At 33.1% G+C, this 20042-nt stretch overlaps 1 protein-coding gene across 1 annotated transcript in view; it reads left to right on the top strand.

Moving 5' to 3' along the window:
• Positions 1 to 9573: 9573 nt before the first annotated feature.
• The window catches only part of LOC132757439 (uncharacterized), a 109004-nt gene continuing 98535 nt past the window's right edge, over positions 9574 to 20042 (top strand). Inside the window, exon 1 of the mRNA XM_060748722.1 lies at positions 9574 to 9650. Within this exon, the coding sequence (XP_060604705.1) occupies positions 9602 to 9650 (49 nt within the window). The 5' untranslated portion in view covers positions 9574 to 9601. The remainder of the gene's footprint in view (positions 9651 to 20042) is intronic.

The following is a 20042-nucleotide window of genomic DNA, read 5'->3' as shown; positions in this document are numbered from 1 at the left end:
TAAATTATCTTCTATTAGAAAACCTTAAGAGCTATAGCTTAAATATTTGGCATGAAACATCATCTAGTCAGTGTCTACCAAGTTTGTTCAGGTAAAAGCCTTTGGGTCAAAATTGGCCCCACCCCAGGGGGTCAATGTTTTTCCCTTTATGTATATAGTAATAACTTAAAAAATCTTCTTTTAAAAAAACCTTTAGAGCTAGAGCTAAGATATTTAGCATGAAACATCTTCTAATGGGTGTCTACCATTTTTGTTCAAATAAGGGCCCTAGGGTTAAAATTGGCCTGCCCCGGGGGTCATTGATTTTCCTTATTTGTATATTGTAAAAACTTAAAAAATCTCCTTTTAAAAAACACAAATAGCTAGAGCTTAGGTATTAAGCATGAAACATCTTCTAGTGGTTGTCTACCAAGTTGTTCAAATAAAAGCCCTGGGGTCAAATTTGGCCCAACCCCAGGGGGGTCATTGTTTTTCCTTTTATGTATATAGTAAAAACTTAAAAATTCTTCTTTCAAAAAACCTGTAGAGCTAGAGCTAAGATATTTAGCATGAAACATCTTCTAATGGGTGTCTACCATTTTTGTTCAAATAAGGGCCCTAGGGTTAAAATTGGCCCGCCCCGGGGATCATTGATTTTCCTTATATGTATATAGTAAAAACTTAAAAAATCTTCTTTTAAAAAAACCTTTAGAGCTAGAGCTAAGATATTTAGCATGTAACATCTTCTAATGGGTGTCTACCATTTTTGTTCAAATAAGGGCCCTGCCCTAGGGTTAAAATTGGCCCGCCCCGGGGGTCATTGATTTTCCTTATTTGTATATTGTAAAAACTTAAAAAATCTCCTTTTAAAAAACACAAATAGTTAGAGCTTAGGTATTAAGCATGAAACATCTTCTAGTGGTTGTCTACAAAGTTGTTCAAATAAAAGCCCTGGGGTCAAATTTGGCCCCACCCCAGGGGGTCATTGTTTTTCCTTTTATGTATATAGTAAAAACTTTAAAAATCTTCTTTCAAAAAACCTGTAGAGCTAGAGCTAAGATATTTAGCATGAAACATCTTCTAATAGGTGTCTACCATTTTTGTTCACATAAGGGCCCTAGGGTTAAAATTGGCCCGCCCCGGGGATCATTGATTTTCCTTATATGTATATAGTAAATACTTATAAAATCTTCTGTTAAAAAACCCAAAGAGCTAGAGTTTTGATATTAGGCATGAATTATCTTCTAGTGAGTGTCTACCAAGTTTGTTCAAATAAAAGCCCTGGGGACAAAATTGGCCCTGCCAAGAGGGGGGGGGGGGGGTTATTGTTTTTCCCTTTATGTGTATAGTAAAAACTTATAAAATCTTCTTAGAGCTAGAGCTTAGATATTTATCATGAAACAGCTGCAAATGGGTGTCTACCAAGTTTGTTCAAATAAAAGCCCCTGGGTTAAAATTGGCCCTGCCCCGGGGGGCTATATACAGGTGAGCGATTTCAGGGCCATCATGGCCCTCTTGTTTAGTTTTTATTTTAGTCTTACTTATGAACTCTGAAAATTTGAACAAAGTTTATTATTTATTTATATCTTTTTAAAAGTAAACTTACTAAAATAAGGCACGTTGTGTTTAAGTCTTCTATATCCTATTAACGTCCACTGTCAAAAGTGTTGGGGTGATAGCATGAGAATTGAGACACGTCTTTACCTGTCAAAATGTTCCTTTACTACTGAGTCAATTCAGTTATTTTATTTTAGCAACAAAGATTGGGATATAGCAGCTTACTTACATTATGTAGAAAATTGTTGTGGATCACACCATTGGATATTTTATTAAATCTTAAAGTGGTAGTCCACAAATCAAAGTCACTATTCTTTTCCATGTGAATAGGGCAAAACATAATGACAAGTGCATAAGGAATTAAAGTACTTAAAGGTATTAATGGATGGCAAGTTTTTTGAAAAAATGCTCATTAATATGTTTTTTCACAAACAAACCAAGTGATCTAAATAGTTATTCAATAAAGTTGAGCCCAATCCCAATGTAATACTATATTTAGAGAAGATGGACAAAACCGCACATGTCAAAACATATTACGGGTAATTACTTCCTGCATACAGCTTATTCTATTTTTTATTTCATAAATATTCTATTTTGATAGAATTATATGTAGACATGGTACCATATTGCATAACAAAAAATAGTCATGTTTAATGTAAATCTTACTGCAATATGGGCGTAAGTATGCTTACACCCTTATTGCATATAATATTATATCTCAAATTAGGTGTAAAAGTTATGCAACAAGGGCATACAAGTTATAAAATTGCAAATAAAGTGTTTTTTACATAATTTATTTTGATGTTGTTATAAGTTATATGTAGAATGTATATTTTCATATTACAAAACAAAGTAATGTAATGGGAATATACAGAAACAAGAAAATGAGTTAGTTTTTTTGCTCTACTGTAAAACTTTCAAAAATGTAGTTACACCCTTATTGCCTAAAGTCATCGATTTGCAGAGTAATTACCCTTGACTTAGTAAAAACCATTTCAAAATGTTGTGTTATTTGTATCTTGAGTGCTTAAGTCAGAATCAACCAACTTTTCAGGAATGATGATCAACATCACTGTGAAGCTGTGCACCTGGGGTTTTGCATGTAAATATTTTTTTTCAGTTTTGTTAGAGTTACTGCCTTTGACTTAGTATAAATTATAGACTTGTTCATGCATAGCTCAAAAAATATTTGACCTGTAGTCCTTAAAGTATACAAGAATGTTGGTCAGCATGTGTCATTTTGTACTGTGGATTTATTCAGTATTTGTTGAGTTTATGTCATTGACTTAGTAAAAAGATTTTCAGTTTTCAACTTGTGTCACATGTCAGAGAGTCAGTAGATTGACAAAAACAGTGGAATGTGGCGGCACCTGTGTCGTAATACACATTTCTAGTCGAATTTTAATTTTATTTTTATTTTTGCCTTAAATGTCATGAGTAATTTTTTTGCCAATTCATAATAATATTCAGAAAATTTGAAATTAAAATCTGAAGTAGAACTTCTTTTATTGGCTGTTGAAATATATTAAATTATAATTATTAAATTGTAATTAAACATGCCACCTATTTGGATAATGTTTTAATCCACATCAAAATACACAGAAAGTTTACTTTAATAACCCTTCGGTTTTCAGAGGATTTTCATGCATGTTTAAGATAATTAGTAGACTGGTTGACTTGCGTTGAATTCTCAATTTTGATTCTTTGACGAGTTAGTTATATAATTATTAGTGATGGTTGTTGTCCTCTGTCTTAGTTAAGATGCTGCCTGTTAAGTGAATTAATATACATGTATACACTGTCTTGGTTTTCATAATTAGTTGATAACAATATGTCATATTGTAATCATCTATTCCTTTATACAGCTAAAATGTTGTGAATGGTATGTATAAAAATATTACAATTCAGGTAATTCTTTCAAGTTTATAAACATTAGCACAAAAGGAAAATGTTTTACATGTGAGATTTTCCCAATCCATTCCCATTAGCTTACTCTACCTATTTTATACTTATAATTGTATGGGTCAATGTATATAATAAATATAAAGTTAGATTAATCAACAGTCGGCCTTATGTTGTGTGCACATGATCATACTAGATTGAATGTTTATTTTTTTTAATACAATCTGGTCAATAGGAAAATATGAAAAATGCTTTACTATTAGACATTTTTAGGAGGATATTGATACCAAAATATATATGAAAAATGAAATACAACATTAAATTTGAAAATATGCATGGTCCACCTCGTCTCAATCACGGTCCGCCCTGTCCCAAAATATGGTCCGCCCTGTCCCAAAATATGGTCCGCCCTGTCCTAGTGTGAAAGCGTTTAAATTTTAAATAACTTCTGTTTAACACATATGCAAATTTATGTTTAAATTCATATTTAGCATGGTAACTGACAATCTTTTTCAATTGCGGGATCAGTTATCAAATATATTACTTCTCGTTGAAAATCAATCAGTGTAACTTACTGCACGTCATAAAACTATATGCTCAAGTAAAACAACTCGCGATATGAAAAAGTTATAAACCTCTTTAAAAAAAAAAAATCGCTTCATTCGCTTGTTTGTTGTACTTTCAAGCTTCGGAAAAATACCGCAAGTTGAGCAATTTTTCCCCACTTAACCACGTGTTTTGATAATTATTTTTTACTTTCCATGCTAGATCTTTATGTATTTATAAATGGATTTCTCGACTGAAATTGTTTATAAAAAGCGTTCTTTGTAGTGTAAAAAATCAACGACAATTTGGCAATTATATTGGCTGTAAATAATTACACATTTTGCATTCTTAAGTAAACTTAATATGATATCATGGTCGCAAGTTAAGACCGAATATTTTTTATAGTTTCTCACGTGTGTTAAACCTTTTCTTTTATGAACCTATCATCCTGTCATTCTTTTGTTTAAATCGATAAAATGATATGCACCACTGGAAGACTAAGGTTGTATACACTTAATCATAACTTATAACCTCCACTTTGAAGAGCATGATTGAATTACTAACAACTGCAATGAAACTTGGGGTCGTGGGTCCACGCCCATGTAAGTTTTCCCCCAAGGTAGCTGTTTTATAAAGAAAAAAAAAATTATATCTTATTTAAAGTAAATTAATATTTTAGGTACTAATCGGCTGAATAAACAAAACTGTACCTTAAATTTTCAAATTAAAAAAAAAATCAAGATTTTAGTTCAAATTTTACAAACAGTTGTCAACACAGCTCTGTTGTTACATTTTTCAGTTCTTGGTAGTACTCATTCAGGTTAATTGAATGGTTTTAATTTCTATCAGCAGTAAAACAGATTTAAATATTATATTTTTATAATTATGTCCGTGTATATTATAAGTAGTTTCCCCCTGATATCAGTTAAAATTCTGAAATATTTCAAGACCACAATTGACGTATGGAATATCTTAAAATAACATTGCCTACTTTTTCAATTTTGACTTTTGGTACCAGGCTGTGAAACGCTGGCTCTATAACCTCTGATCCCCTTATATAAAATATTTGGTGCTCCTTTCCTTTCTCGTTGAGGGCACGCGTTTTCACAGAGTAACATTAAAATTCATATGGTCATGGAATTGTATTAATACAATTTGGGCAAATTTGTAGCTATTATAAATAATAACTGTTGAATTATGCTGAACATAAGGTGATGTTGTACGCAAATATTTAAAAAATATTGGTTGTAGAAGCGGAGGTCAAGTAAAGTGCGCCATTTGGAATTTGAAGTGACAGATAAATGAAGCAAAGAAATAGTATTATACGATTGGTCAATAGTATTCCGGTAATTATCTTAACCAATCAAATCCTTATATAATATTCAGAGCGGAACAGTATATACATGCGCTATACATGGCGATAAAATACTGTCACAAGCGAGATCCTTGTGTATTTTTTAATGAATTACGTACGAAGAGGGCATTTGATCAGTGAAGACTTCGCAGATCGATAGGAAAAGAGTTTGTTTATGTACGTTTTTGTACGTGGAAATTCTAGCTGTTTTTTGTTTTTTTTCGTAAAAATCGATCAGAAATCGTGTTTGTATACATGAATGGACTGGACGTCGAAAACGACATGAATTGAAAATAATGGCATTTTGCGAAACTTTTCCCAATTTCTTTGCTATTTGAGGGATTTTAATGAAATAAAAAGCGTTGGCACTTGGATTGATCTTTTCAGATGGCGACCAGAAAGAGATAACCGTGATCTGGTCGTTTATTGCAGCAGTGTTCTTGTTTGTTCTGCATGATGTTTTTGTTTCGTTGGGGGCCTTATATCTTTATATACATATATAGACCGATTATGTAAAATATTTGATTATGTGACTAGCGCCTGTGGGCTATACATGTATTTCACTCAGAGAAATGAGCAAATGCAATACGTGATATATGTGGCCATGTTTGATTTCGCACGTTTATGTGAGATATGTAGTAAAATCACAAAAAAATCTTAGAAAATTCTTTATATTTTATAACACATAACTAAAAATTGTAATAGATTTTTGATCTTTGATTTTCTTCACCAAAGCGCAGAAACAGACGCAAGTAAAGATGTGTGAACGTTCACAGGTGGCAGTATCAGTGTTTGGACACCCCACCCGTATCTGCCCCTCGACCCCTACCACAACCCTGAAAAAAAAATTCAACACTCTAAGGCTAACTATAAGGTATCAAATACAAAACCACCGATAAAATTATTTATAAACATTTTTTTCCACTATCAAAATTACAGTATACTGGTTGGGGACCACCAACCCGGACAACCACCAAACCCGGACAGCCCCGAAAATGATTAATTTAGTATTTTCTTTGTTCAGTGGTTGTCAGTCACTTTTTTATCAACAATAAGTGCATGTTTCTTTTAAAATTAAGTAAATAAATTTATTTCAACCTCCGTAAATGGTAATTTTTTAATGTCTATTCAAGAATGATCTGAATGTTGACGTTGAAATTCGGGGGGTTAAGAAAACAATGCCTGACCTCATATACCAGCTATAATCATTTGCAGAGTGAATAATAGAATATCCAAAACTTAAGCATTTGTTGCTGACATATTGTATATCATGTTACAAATCAAAAATCAAAACACCCAAACTTTTATCTGAATTAAATGATATCATGGACATATCTGTCCGGACACATGGTACTTTAGTGTAGACAATTTAGGTAATTTTGATACCCTCCTTGTCGAGTCTCAGACATAAGTGTCAATACAATCAAAAATAAACAAACTAGTTTGTTAGTTAGGAGAAAAACCTAGCTGAACTGTGTCAAATTTTTTGGTCTCTAGGTTAAAAATTATGAAATCTGTACGGAAAAATGTTCCAAAAGTGTCCGGTTGATGGTCTCCGACCAGTAGTTATAACTATAATTTTGATAGTGGAAAAAAATGTTTATAAATAATTTTATCGGTGGTTTTGTATTTGATACCTTATATTTAGCCTTAGAGTGTTGACTTATTTTTTTTCAGGGTTGTAGTAGGGGTCCAGGGGCAGATAGGGGTGGGGTGTCCAAACACTGATACTGCCACCTGTGTGAACGTTGCACAAGTTAATAAACTAAACGAAGTTCTTAGTCATTACGGTGATGTACTATTCACGATATAAGTGAAGTTATGACATTTGAAAGTGATAAACACGCATTAAAGAACTAAACTTAGTTTATATAAATCTATGGAAAGAAACTCAGTAACTGAGTAATGAACTGTAAGTATATGAATATTATGTCACGGATAAGATTGACAGAGGTATCACGGTGCTTAAATTACTGCCTTTTGTTTCTGGCCTCCTTTCATAAATATAGTTCTCATAGTTCTAAGAGTTTTTGCTATAAACAATCTAGAGTACTAGCGTTGAAATCAATGCAATTTAATATTTGGGACCGGGGATAAAATGTCCGTTAAATACATTAGTTTACAACAGCCAGTTGAAACTGACCAAAATACGAGTTAATTCTTATGTAAATACATTTCCAGAATGTACACAGGATTTATGTTCAGTTTAAATCATACTTCGATAATTCATCACATCAATATAACAAAGACTATATTATCAATATAATTATATTTACTGTCTACAAATTTATAAAAAATAACAGGTGATCAACAGCACATAGGGGTCGCAATCATTGAAGAGGAGAATGGGGGGAGGAACTGTTACACGAAGAATGGAGTTCTTATGATAACTGTCACGGAGTTCCTGGAAAACGTTACAGATTTTTAGCTCACCTAAGCATATGCTCAGGGTGAGCTATTAGGATCACTCTTCGTCCGTCGTCTGTCGTCCGTCGTACGTCGTCCGTTGTCCGTTCACACTTTTAAAACGACATCTCCTCTGAAACCATAAGTCAGATCATAATGAAACTTCACAGGGATGTTCCATGTGTGAAGCCTTAACAAAGCTGTTCAAAGAATTCCATTCCATGCAGAACTCTGGTTGCCATGGCAACCAAAAGAAAAAACTTTAAATATCTTCTTCTAAAAACCCAAAGAGCTAGAGCTTAGATATTTGACATGAAACATCTTCTAGTGAGTGTCTACCAAGTTTGTTCAAATAAAAGCCCTGGGGTCAAAATTAGCCCCGCCCCAGGGGGTCATTGATTTTCCCTATATGCATATAGTATAAACTTAAAAAATCTTCTTTTCAAGAACCTAAAGAGCTAGAGCTAAGATATTTAGCATGAAACATCTTCTAATGGGTGTCTACCAAGTTTGTTCAAATAAAAGTCCTGCGGTCAAAATTGGCCCCGCCCCAGGGGGTCAGTGATTTTCCTTATATGCATATAGTAAAAAACTTGAAAAATCTTCTTTTAAAGAACCGAAAGAGCTAGAGCTAAGATATTTAGCATGAAACATGTTCTAATGGATTTCTACCAAGTTTGTTCAAATAAGAGCCCTGGGGTCAAAATTGGCCCCGCCCCGGGGTCATTGATTTTCCTTATATGTGTATAGCAAAACCAAATAGCTAGAGTTTAGATACTAAGCATGAAACCTCTTCTAGTGAGTGTCTACCAAGTTTGTTCAAATAAAAGCCCTGGGGTCAAAATTGGACCCGCTCCGTGGGTCATTCATTTTCCTTATATGTGTATAACAAAAACTTAAAAAATCTTCTTTGAAAAAACTCAAATAGCTAGAGTTTAAATATTAAGCACGAAGCATCTTCTAGTGAGTGTCTACAAAGTTTGTTCAAATAAAAGCCCTTGGGTCAAAATTGGCCCTGCCCCAGGTGTGTCATTGTTTTTAACTATATGTGTAAAGAAAAAACTTGACCAGCTAGACCTTAGATGTTTAGCATGAAACATCTTCTAATGGGTGTCTTCCAAGTTTGTTCAAATAAAAGCCCTGGGGTTTAAACTGGCCCCGCTCCGGGGGCCTATATACAGGTGAGCGACTTCAGGGCCATCATGGCCCTCTTGTTTCTATATACTTGGAGAACTCACGTGAAAAAATGGTCATTTTTACCTTTAAATGGGGAGCTTGAGGTGCTTTATTAAACTTTGATAATAAAGCTTGCCCTACATATTATATTATGTTTCAGATAAACCTTTTAGTCCATTTTCATCGTTTTTTTTTAAAGAAAAATCAGGTAAAATTAATTAGCTAGGGCTTTATTCTTGCAACTCTCCATTATAATTAGGTAATTAAATATAGCAACGAAGAAGATCACAAATGAAAAGGTCAATATGTACGAATAAGCAAGTAATTTGGAAATTTTACTCAAAACTTCAAGATTTAAAAAAAAAGAAAGGTTATCACAAGCTATTCATGAGAACTCCATCCTTCGTGTAACAGTTCCTCCCCCGTGAAGTTATGAATTCGAAATGTTTCACTTTCGGTTTTAAAACCTATTTTTTTATCGCGAAAACTTATATTACAACCACAGAGATGACACAGAATTGTATAAACTTTATTGCAAAAATGCCAAAATAAATGAAATAGAAATAAGCTAAATATAGAATACACCTAAGCTTTATTAATAGAAATAAGCTAAATATAGAATACACCGAAGCGTTACGATTTTGCGCTAGAGATTCAAACATACATACATTACGATACAATATGGATAAGTTTATACTTTGTTGTTTTCTCTGGATTTGTCCAGTTTTTGGTAAGTTATTTATCTAGTTCTATATTATGACAGGACAGTTTTTTCATTGATTCATATAGGAAAAAAACTCGACTGTTATATATCGGATATATCGGTTGAGTTTTTTTCGCACCTTGTATCACGCTCGGCAAACTGTCGCTCCACTTCAAAATTGTGGTGTACGGTAAAACGAGCGAACGGCATTTCCGAGATAGAGCGGAAGGCCGATTTAAACGGCTAATTCAAGGGGCAGGACGTGAAGTGGTTGCACACTTGGTTCAAGCGAGCGAATTGGTTGCAAACTTGACAAAATGGCAAACACGGCGTGATTTTTTGAAACGGGTGAACGAATTTTTGCCAGGCAAGTGGGTTTCTTTGTGATTTTGAAGTTCATTAGTATGTCTATTCCATAATGCAATATATATGCCACACTCGGTTAAAGGTTTCAGCATCCTAGATTCTGTTTTGACGAAGTTATTGAAGATATAAACTGATCATGTAGATATTTTGAAATTTGACATGTGACTGTTTTGGTCGGTTTTTCTCCTAATTTATTCGAATTTGTAAGTTTTGAACTGCATTTAACAATAACAAAATATGTTTCTGTCAATGCTGTACAAATGGTTTAGTTCGCAAGTCCGAAGATAACATTCAATACACAAAAATATATTGTTCAAGCACATTTTGGTTGCAGACTTATACTTCAAGCATTTTTGGTTGCAAACTTTTGTGTCAATAATGTGGCTGCATATTTTTAGCGAGGAATAACTTATCTTTTTTTAAAATAATTAGCAATATTAAGGCAATTATACCCGTTCATCTAATAAGAAATATATATACAAATTGTGCATGCGTGCAGATATATATCTAACACGGGGTCTTTCAAATAGATATAAAACACAATATGCTAAATTGAAGTTTAACACAATATGCTAAATTGAAGTTCAGTTGTGTTTATCTTCATCATTTTTTCTCCTCGATATACTTCTTTTCTTTTTACATAGTCGTAGGACTTTTTTTTATCTTGGCATGACTAACAGTAAAGGAAAAGAAGAAAAAATAGCAACAAACAGCTTTCATTATTGTTTTTTTTTTTTTTTTAGATTTGAAATAAATTTGATTATATAGTAGATAAAAACTATATTAACATTGACACAAGGGCATTATTCACACGTTTCTTTAAATTGTTCCTTATTATTGACCAATCGAAACATCTTCCAAATTCCCTAACTCGAACAATGACTTTAAGTAGTTTTGTCACATATCAGTCAATGTAAATTACCAATCGTATATCAGTTATATTATGATCTAATAGTCAAAATAATTTTTAGAATACCAATTGACATATATGATATGTACATCAAATCCGAAATATTGTAAACAAGCATGTCATTTAAACTTTTGGTTTATAAGTACATTTACATACATGTCTAAAGCAACTGCTGATCTTTACATACGAAACAAACAAAATAACATTTATTGTGGTTTTGATAAACTTTGGAAATTTTTTCGAGTAACATCGTATGTGTGCACATGTCCTTATGTTTATAATGAAAATAATTCACTTACATACAGCAGTACTCTCACATACGTTTGTTTTGTATGTATTTTTCATTTGCATTTTACATATGATGACATATTTTAGAATTGAAGTATCAATAAATATTTTTCTTCTATGTGCTAATATTTTGTTTGCAGGCTTTTACTGATGATTATAGTATTGAACTGAGAACCATGTAATTTGAAACATAAAGTGCATACTTGTTTTAAAAGAAGAAAGTATAAATAACATTTATAACAAAAACAAGTAAAAGAACATAAATGTCAATAATTGCCATTGAAATAGGTTAATAAATATAAACTACTACAATCCTTTTGCAAAGTTTTACTATGGATTTCAATAGAATAAGAATAAGTTTGCAACCAAAAATGCTTGAAGTATAAGTCTGCAACCAAAATGTGCTTGAACAATATATTTTTGTGTATTGAATGTTATCTTCGGACTTGCGAACTAAACCATTTGTACAGCATTGACAGAAACATATTTTGTTATTGTTAAATGCAGTTCAAAACTTACAAATTCGAATAAATTAGGAGAAAAACCGACCAAAACAGTCACATGTCAAATTTCAAAATATCTACATGATCAGTTTATATCTTCAATAACTTCGTCAAAACAGAATCTAGGATGCTGAAACCTTAAACCGAGTGTGGTATATATATTGCATTATGGAATAGACATACTAATGAACTTCAAAATAACAAAGAAACCCACTTGCCTGGCAAAAATTCGTTCACCCGTTTCAAAAAATCACGCCGTGTTTGCCATTTTGTCAAGTTTGCAACCAATTCGCTCGCTTGAACCAAGTGTGCAACCACTTCACGTCCTGCCCCTTGTAATTGTAAGTACTGTTTATGTTTTTGTCTTGTTATTTATTTAAGTTGTATTTTTTCGAAAAGCGGAAAATGTAGTTCCGTGTAGGATTGATTTAGGCTTCCAATGATCTAAGCTGTTACAAAAAGAAAATTATATCAAGCCTGGGAGAATTTTTTCTCCCTGACGAAGCGAACGACGATTTGTAGAGTATTGAACTTCCCAACCATAGAAATGCCATACCTTTCGGATTTCTTGAAAAAGTGTATTACTAAAATATCAAAGCGTTATAAGAACTTGTCCTTCGTGCAACATAAATTACTACCGAAGGATTTCTTAAATTTGTAAATCGATATTTTTCGAAAGTAGTGTAGCCAAAGGGCAAGAGATGGAGCAAAAGCTTCGAGGTTGAGCGCAAGGCGATATTATTTTTCCGTATTTGGAGTAGCGTAGTATATGATTTTTATATATAAAAGCTAAAGAAGTTAAAATAGACACGATCAAGTGTTGAGACCGAGATATATATAAGTAATAGAAAGAGCACCGAAACACGGGGCTATCTGATTTGTACGAGGGTACGTAGCCCCCGAGTATAAATCAGATTGCCGAGTGTTTTGGTGTTCTTTTTCTTTTGTATCATAGTCAAACATAAAAACACGTTCCCTGTTGTCACAATTTTAAACCCCGGGAAAAAGTAACCAATGATCGAGCATCTGAATATGATATTTCTGCCGCTTTCCCTTTCTCTGCCGTCACAATATGTAAACCCCAGCAAAAATGAGCCAATCAACGGGCATGATCTGGAGTGCGGGTAACTGATACCTGCACTCCAGTTACCGCACTGTGCATGTATATGTATACGATTTAACTCTGACACTTTTTCAACAGAAAAGTCCCCAAACTATGATACAACAACTAATAAAGTGTGATATCCTTTCAACGTCTACACGCCCGTTTAACTCACAACGAGTGAAAAATGTCCATCGGTAAAAATGTTGTGAGCAACTTCCGTTCCTCGTTGTGAGCACCCATCTATGACGAGAGACACGATAAACAAGGTGAGTTTTTCATAATTTTTGAAGATTACAGACATTTATGTAAAAATATCGGAATGCATTTAGCTAGCGATGTGTTTTCCGAGTATGCACATGTAAAGATATTGCCTGTTGGTGGACAATTTGATGGAAATACCGTGCGACGCAGTCACTCGGGGTAGCTGGAAAACTGGAGACAACTTCTCTTTGGACCTAATTTAACATTGAAAACGTCGATTCTGGTGACGTTTTGTGCATTCTAACATAAAACAGATGCCCACAAGTCTTCAGCGTAAATTATTATCTGAAAGTCTTCGTAGAAACGAAGATATACTCTTTTTTTGCTTTAATCCTCGTTGTGAGCACTATAACCTCGTTGTGAGAAAGACAAGCGCAGTGCTTGTCTGGTTTTAATATGTAATTCAAATGGCAAGAATACAATTTTCAATCTCCAAAAGCAATCAAAACGTTTTTGTACAATAGTTTTTCTTTGCAATAGTTCTTCTTTTTCTTTTTTTGAAAATTATTCTTCATATTCACAAGTCATCAGATTAACAGAAGAACTAATCAGTGGAGGTAAATCAGGTATTTTATTTCGTATACTCTAGTGTGGCACGAGTGAACATCACGGGGTGTTTATGAATATTTCAACAATTTCACAAGCTGTGTTTATCCTGGGCTGAAGACTGACCAAGTTATGTAAAACAAGAACTATCACGGTAAGTTGACAATGTCCCTGAAGTGGTGCTTTGTCCTTTGATTTATGGACCAGATAGATTATTTGTTTTTGGACAATTAGATCTTCAATGTGAAGGTAATTCAAGGTCAAGGTGAAATAAATATAGGTCAGTTGGAAGGTCTTGTCCAAAGGGGCATTGTGTCCAAATATGAATTAATTCCACTTACTTATAAAGAAGTTATGACCAATGTTAAAGTTTTTGGATGTTCTAGAAGGTCATTCACAGTACAATGAAAAAAAATACAGATCAGTTTGAAGGTCTTGCCTAAAGGGGTGTTGTTTCAAAATATGAGTAGAGTCCGTATATTAATAAGGAAGTTATGACCAATTTTTAAGTTTTTGGACAATTTGACCTTCAAGGTGAAGGTCATTCAGGGGTCAAGGTCAAAAGAATATAGGATAGTCGAAAGGCTTTGTCCAAAGATGTGTTGTGCCTAAACATTATGCCAGGACATTATGGCCAGTCTTAAATGTTTTTGGACAATTTGACCTTCAAGGTAAAGGCCATTCAGGGGTCAAGGTAAAAAATACAGGTCCGTAGGAAAGTGCTAAGGGATGTTGTGTTCCAATATGAATCAAATCCGTTTACTAATAAGGAGGTTATGGCCAATGTTAAAGTTTTCGGACAGATTGACGGACTGACAGACGGACAGTTCAAAACTAATATGCCTCCCTTTGGGGTATGCACAACGTCTTGCAAAGAAATGCTGCTGTGCAAAAACGTTTTAATTGCTGTGGTAGATTTGAAATTATATTTTCACCATTTGAATTTCATATTAAAACCATACACGCACTGCGCTTGTCTTGCTCACAACGAGGTTATGGTGCTCACAACGAGGATTAAAGCAAAATTAAAGGGTATATCTTCGTTTCTATGAAGACTTTCAGATAATAATTTACGCTGAAGACTTGTGGGCATCTGTTTTAGGTTAGAATGCACAAAACGTCACCAGAATCGACGTTTTCAATGTTAAATTAGGTCCAAAGAGAAGTTGTCTCCAGTTTTCCAGCTACCCCGAGTGACTGCGTCGCACGGTATTTCCATCAAATTGTCCACCAACAGGTAATATCTTTACATGTGCATACTCGGAAAACACATCGCCAGCTAACTGCATTTCGATATTTTTACATAAATGTCTGTAATCTTCAAAAATTATGAAAAACTCACCTTGTTTATCGTGTCACACGTCAAAGATGGGTGCTCACAACGAGGAACGGAAGTTGCTCACAACATTTTTACCGATGGACATTTTTCACTCGTTGTGAGTTAAACGGGCGTGAATATCTAACTTTCCGAAAAACATAACATTTTGGCGTGAACAATCGCGTTACACGTACCTGGTCGTAAACATTTGTTCGCAGTAGAACTGAAAATATTCAATTTTGTTGAATTTGCACGGACACACGTTTTTAAATGTACATAACCGTGCCAAAAATCATGATTGACCTCGAATAAGTGGCATACTGTATTACGCCATGCATACATGTGTATGATTCAATGGTCTGGCCTCATCCAAATTTGGAACATAAGTAATGGAATCTACACGGCAGCCATAGGTGACACCTTCGCGATTATATTTATTACGTTAAAGTTGTTGAAAGGATATCAACACTTGATCATGTCGAATTTAACTTCTTTAGCTTTTATATATAATAAGTCATAGACTAGGCTTCTCCTAATACGTCAAATAAATATCGCCTTGCGCTCAACCTCGAACCTTTTGCTCCATCTCTTGCCCTTTTGCTACACTACTTTCGAAAAATATAGATTTACAAATTTAAGAAATCCTTCGGGAGTAATTTATGTTGCACGAAGGACAAGTTCTTATTACGGGTTGATATTTTAGTAATACACTTTTTCAAGAATCTGAAGGGTATGGCATTTCTATGGTTGAGAAGTTCAATACTCTTCAAATCGTCGTTCGCTTCGTCAGGGAGAAAAGTTCTCCCGGGCTTAATATAATTTTCTTTTTGTAACAGCTTAGATCATTGGAAGCCTAAATCAATCCTACACGGAACTACATTTTCCGCTTTTCGAAAAAATACAACTTAAATAAATAACAAGGTTAGCTTTTAAAAAAGCTAGTAGCGACTCGCTTCGTAATTTTTTTCCAGGGGTGCGTTTAAATGTAAAAATGACAGTTCTGTAAGCTGAAGAGACTTGAGCGAACATCAAAATAAAAGTGACATAAAGTTATGGAAGCCAGTTCTCTCAGTTTAACAAAGAGGAATATAAGTATATATGAAGATGCATGTAAACAGATAGAATGAAGTCCCTATGTCTATGCACATTTACTATATGGCCTGTTGACCTTGACCAAATAAATGTTAGATAGGTAGAATTCATAAATATGTCTCTTTATACGAAGTTAAGTTGTAATATGATATTTAGTATTGGAATGAGTGACAGACACAAGTCCTAAAGTAAACACAAGTTGTCAATCAATTCAGCCAGAAAAGCCGGGATCCTATTAAAGATATAGGGATCCCGGAAATTGACTAGTCTAAGATGTTTTTCAGATAAGCCGGGATCCTATTAAAACATATAGGGGCCCCGGGAATTGAGCAGTTCAAGAATATAGTTTTCAGAAAAGCCGGGATCGTATTAAAATATAAAGAGATCCCAGGAATTGGCCAGTTCAAGAATATAGTTTTCAGAAGAGCTGGGATCGCATTAAAACATAAAGGGATCCCGGGATTTGACCAATTCAAGAGTGTAGTCATTGATTTTTCCAATTAATTAGGCATATAATTATTAGTATTGTGATTTCCGCATTTTAAGTTTGTTGATAAATAGCTCTAAATATATTTATATCCTAAGTTAAATTAATTTAACGTTCATTACATACAATAAAAAAACTTTACGTTTAATGGCCTTTCATTACGACAATTATCAACACAAATATAGTTTATTAGTTTTTCCTCTATATCTTATACGATCCCGGATCCCGGCCAGTCCAGGCGTCCCGGATCCCGGCCAGTAAATACATACACCAAATACCGGAAAGGATAAAATGACCGGAAAAAAAGGAAAAAGAAAAACATGCAAAGAACCAGGTGTACACTTATGTTAATTAACCAAACGAATACATACTACAGAGAAAACAGGTGAAATCGCTAAATAAAGTCAGTGTAAATATGATTTATTGAAAAGAATTCATGAAAACAAACATTTTAATCATCATTATATCTTTGCGCTCAAAATATTTCTTGCTGCTTTTTAAAAATGGCGTGAAAATTGAAGGTTTTTTGACGCTATGTAAGATTAAATTTGATTGGCTAAATAGTTTTGGATCCTAGCCCTGATAGATAAATTTTGTAGAAAGCTGGAAGCCAAGCTTCGATTAAATTTTTGGATGGATTCGGAGTTTTAGGTTGTTTCTCAGTAAAATCCTAACGTAATACCGACTCGCCGTGGCGAGCCGGCACAAGACAAAAACATAAACAGTACTTACAATTAGCCGTTTAAATCGGCCTTCCGCTCTATCTCGGAAATGCCGTTCGCTCGTTTTTCCGTACACCACAATTTTGAAGTGGAGCGACAGTTTGCCGGGCGTGTTGTTTATGAACAGCCACGCGAGGAATAACAAACTATCAAATTGTGTTTAATGGCCATACCATACTATAAGGTATGGCCTCTATTTATTGTTTTAACCAACAATACTTAAACATGTGCAAAGAATAGTACATACATCAATATTATGCAAATTAATACAATATAGAAAATAGTCAAAATACACATGTAGGAATAATAATTAATCGAATTCTACTATAATAGTAAGAAATGTGAGGGTTTCGTAAGAAAAACGCCATAAAAGCTAGAATTAGACTAGCTTTTCCCCACATTTCACTGCATAGGAGAGAAGACCAAGGTTAATGATCTTGAAACCCTAACCAATAAAGGGCTTATTTAACAGAGAATTCCCGATGGTATAAAAATTGGTTAATGGTATTATTATTATTTTTTTTTTTAACTGAAGCTTACTAACCTATGAGATTTAATGAAATAATAATCAAACATATCATTTGTCACAAGCCCCAGCAAGTCACTCGAATACATATACACAAAATATTATAACAACTGTCACCAGCCCAAGCAAGTGATGTTCATTATGTACAAATTAAAATGTTGACAATTTTGTGTTGACTGACTAGATCGATATGCAACAAGAATATTAACAATTTTAATAATGGATTGTTCCAGATTACACCAGCAACTAAAAGTCTTTAAATTAGTTGACAATAAAGTCTTTGCATCATTATAAACAATGTTGAGCATGATACCGGCCGTCTTTATTGTCTAATGATAGATTATGATATAATCAAAAGATTAACCAATAAACTTCAAATACGCTTTTATATAGAAAACAATTGTAGTAAACATTATAATTGGACAACAAAAACCAACAATTGTAACAAACTTATTAAAAATTACACAAAGTTGGACAACAAAAAAACCCAACATTTACACATGTATGTAAATATATAGATATTGTATATATAATATTATATATATAGATATTGTATATAACATATAAAATACTGATCATAAATATTTTTCAAATCGTGGTCGACTCGCCCAGGAAAAACCATAGTCTGGAAACCTGTGCCCTTTTATCTTGTGTCTAGTACCACTTGATGTAGGGCTACATCCTTGAAAAATATTTTACAAACCCTTTACTTCAAGTAAGTAGGCTGCTAAACATAAAAGTTAAGTTGATGCATTTTGAGTACAGAATGATAATATGCAAAAATATAAAGTAAAACAAAACAAAAGGAAACTTAAACAGGTCAAGTCCAAAAGTGTACAATTTGCGCGCCTCCTGCTGTTATTGTGCGGTCATATATAAGATCAAAGAAATATATAGTTGTAAATTCCAGACATATGGAACAGATTAATGAACGTTACAGTATAGGCTTGAAATAAATATCTTAAAGAAGTTGGTGATGGTTACTAATAAAACGAATTGTGACAAAAGATTACTTTACAGTTTACAAACAAAAATATAGATAATTATGAATCATCTTGTTGTCTACATATAAAAGTGATTCACAGAAATTTCACAAAAATACTCTTATTATCATAAGCATAACATAACATAATATTTATTCAGCATTAAATGTTACAACATTTATAGCCATTTCAATATATAATACAAACATATAAGGGCAAGTACATGGTTAACAGAGAATTATATACAAATGATTTATACAAATTAATCTTAAATTATTATTTTTTAACAGAGTGAACATAATTAATTGTAAAGTATTTTCTTAACAATATTTTTCATCATTATTACCATTTATCTGTTGTGTTATTTCTATAGTAAAACATATTACAAAGAATATTTTTTTCTTGTTACGAGCAACATTTATGTTTCTGGAATACATTTTTGTAAAACAATTCAAATATGGAGATCCATTTCATTGTGTTTACATTAACTTAAAATACTTACAAAAGAGAAAAGAAAACAAAGCAGTGAACATCAGGTTATGATAATGAAATTCGTTTTGAAATAAAGAAGAATTATTGCATATGGAAAGCTTTGTATATAAATTTGCTGACATTCAAAATACTTTTAACAGAGTCTAAATTCATAAGTGAGATAAATTTTTGCTTAGTAGGCCAATGGCAAAAATATGGATTAAAGTAGGTTTTTCTTAAGTTAGTATATTTTGGGCATACTAAAAGAAAGTGGTACTCGTTTTCTATAACATTCATATTACAATTTGAACATATTCTTTCATTTCTGGGAATATTTAAATGTCTACCTTTTTCAATCATTAAATCATGAGATGATAGTCGGAATCTTGTCAGTGCTATTTTAAATTTACTATTTGGTATTGCATCTAAATATCGTTCTACTTTTAATTCTTTCTTATACCAGCTATATGACTGTAATCTATTTGAAGTTCTAATTTCAGCATCCCATGATTGTTTATATTTATCAATTATTCTTTGTTTAATAGTTTGTAAAGATACGATGTCAGCATTTTGGGATAGCCAAATGTTTGACATACCTATTTCATCGAAAATTTGTTGAACATGTCCGACCCAATTAAGACCATTATAGTTATGACCATCATTAAAATCATCTTTAAGCATATTGTATGTCATTTTAAGTAATTTATTATCATCTGATTTTACTATTCGTATCCAAAATCTAATTAGATTTATTTTACGCTGTATCATCATAGGATACCTTCCTAGTTCACCATATAATGCAACAAGGTTTGTACTTTTACGAACGTGTAATATTTTTCGC

This window comes from Ruditapes philippinarum, unplaced genomic scaffold (assembly GCF_026571515.1).
Source record: "Ruditapes philippinarum isolate M1 unplaced genomic scaffold, ASM2657151v2 ctg22_1_1_1_1, whole genome shotgun sequence".
Lineage (NCBI taxonomy): Eukaryota > Metazoa > Mollusca > Bivalvia > Venerida > Veneridae > Ruditapes > Ruditapes philippinarum.
The sequence above is the reverse complement of the archived record's forward strand: the minus strand, read 5'-3'. Positions and strand labels throughout refer to the sequence as shown.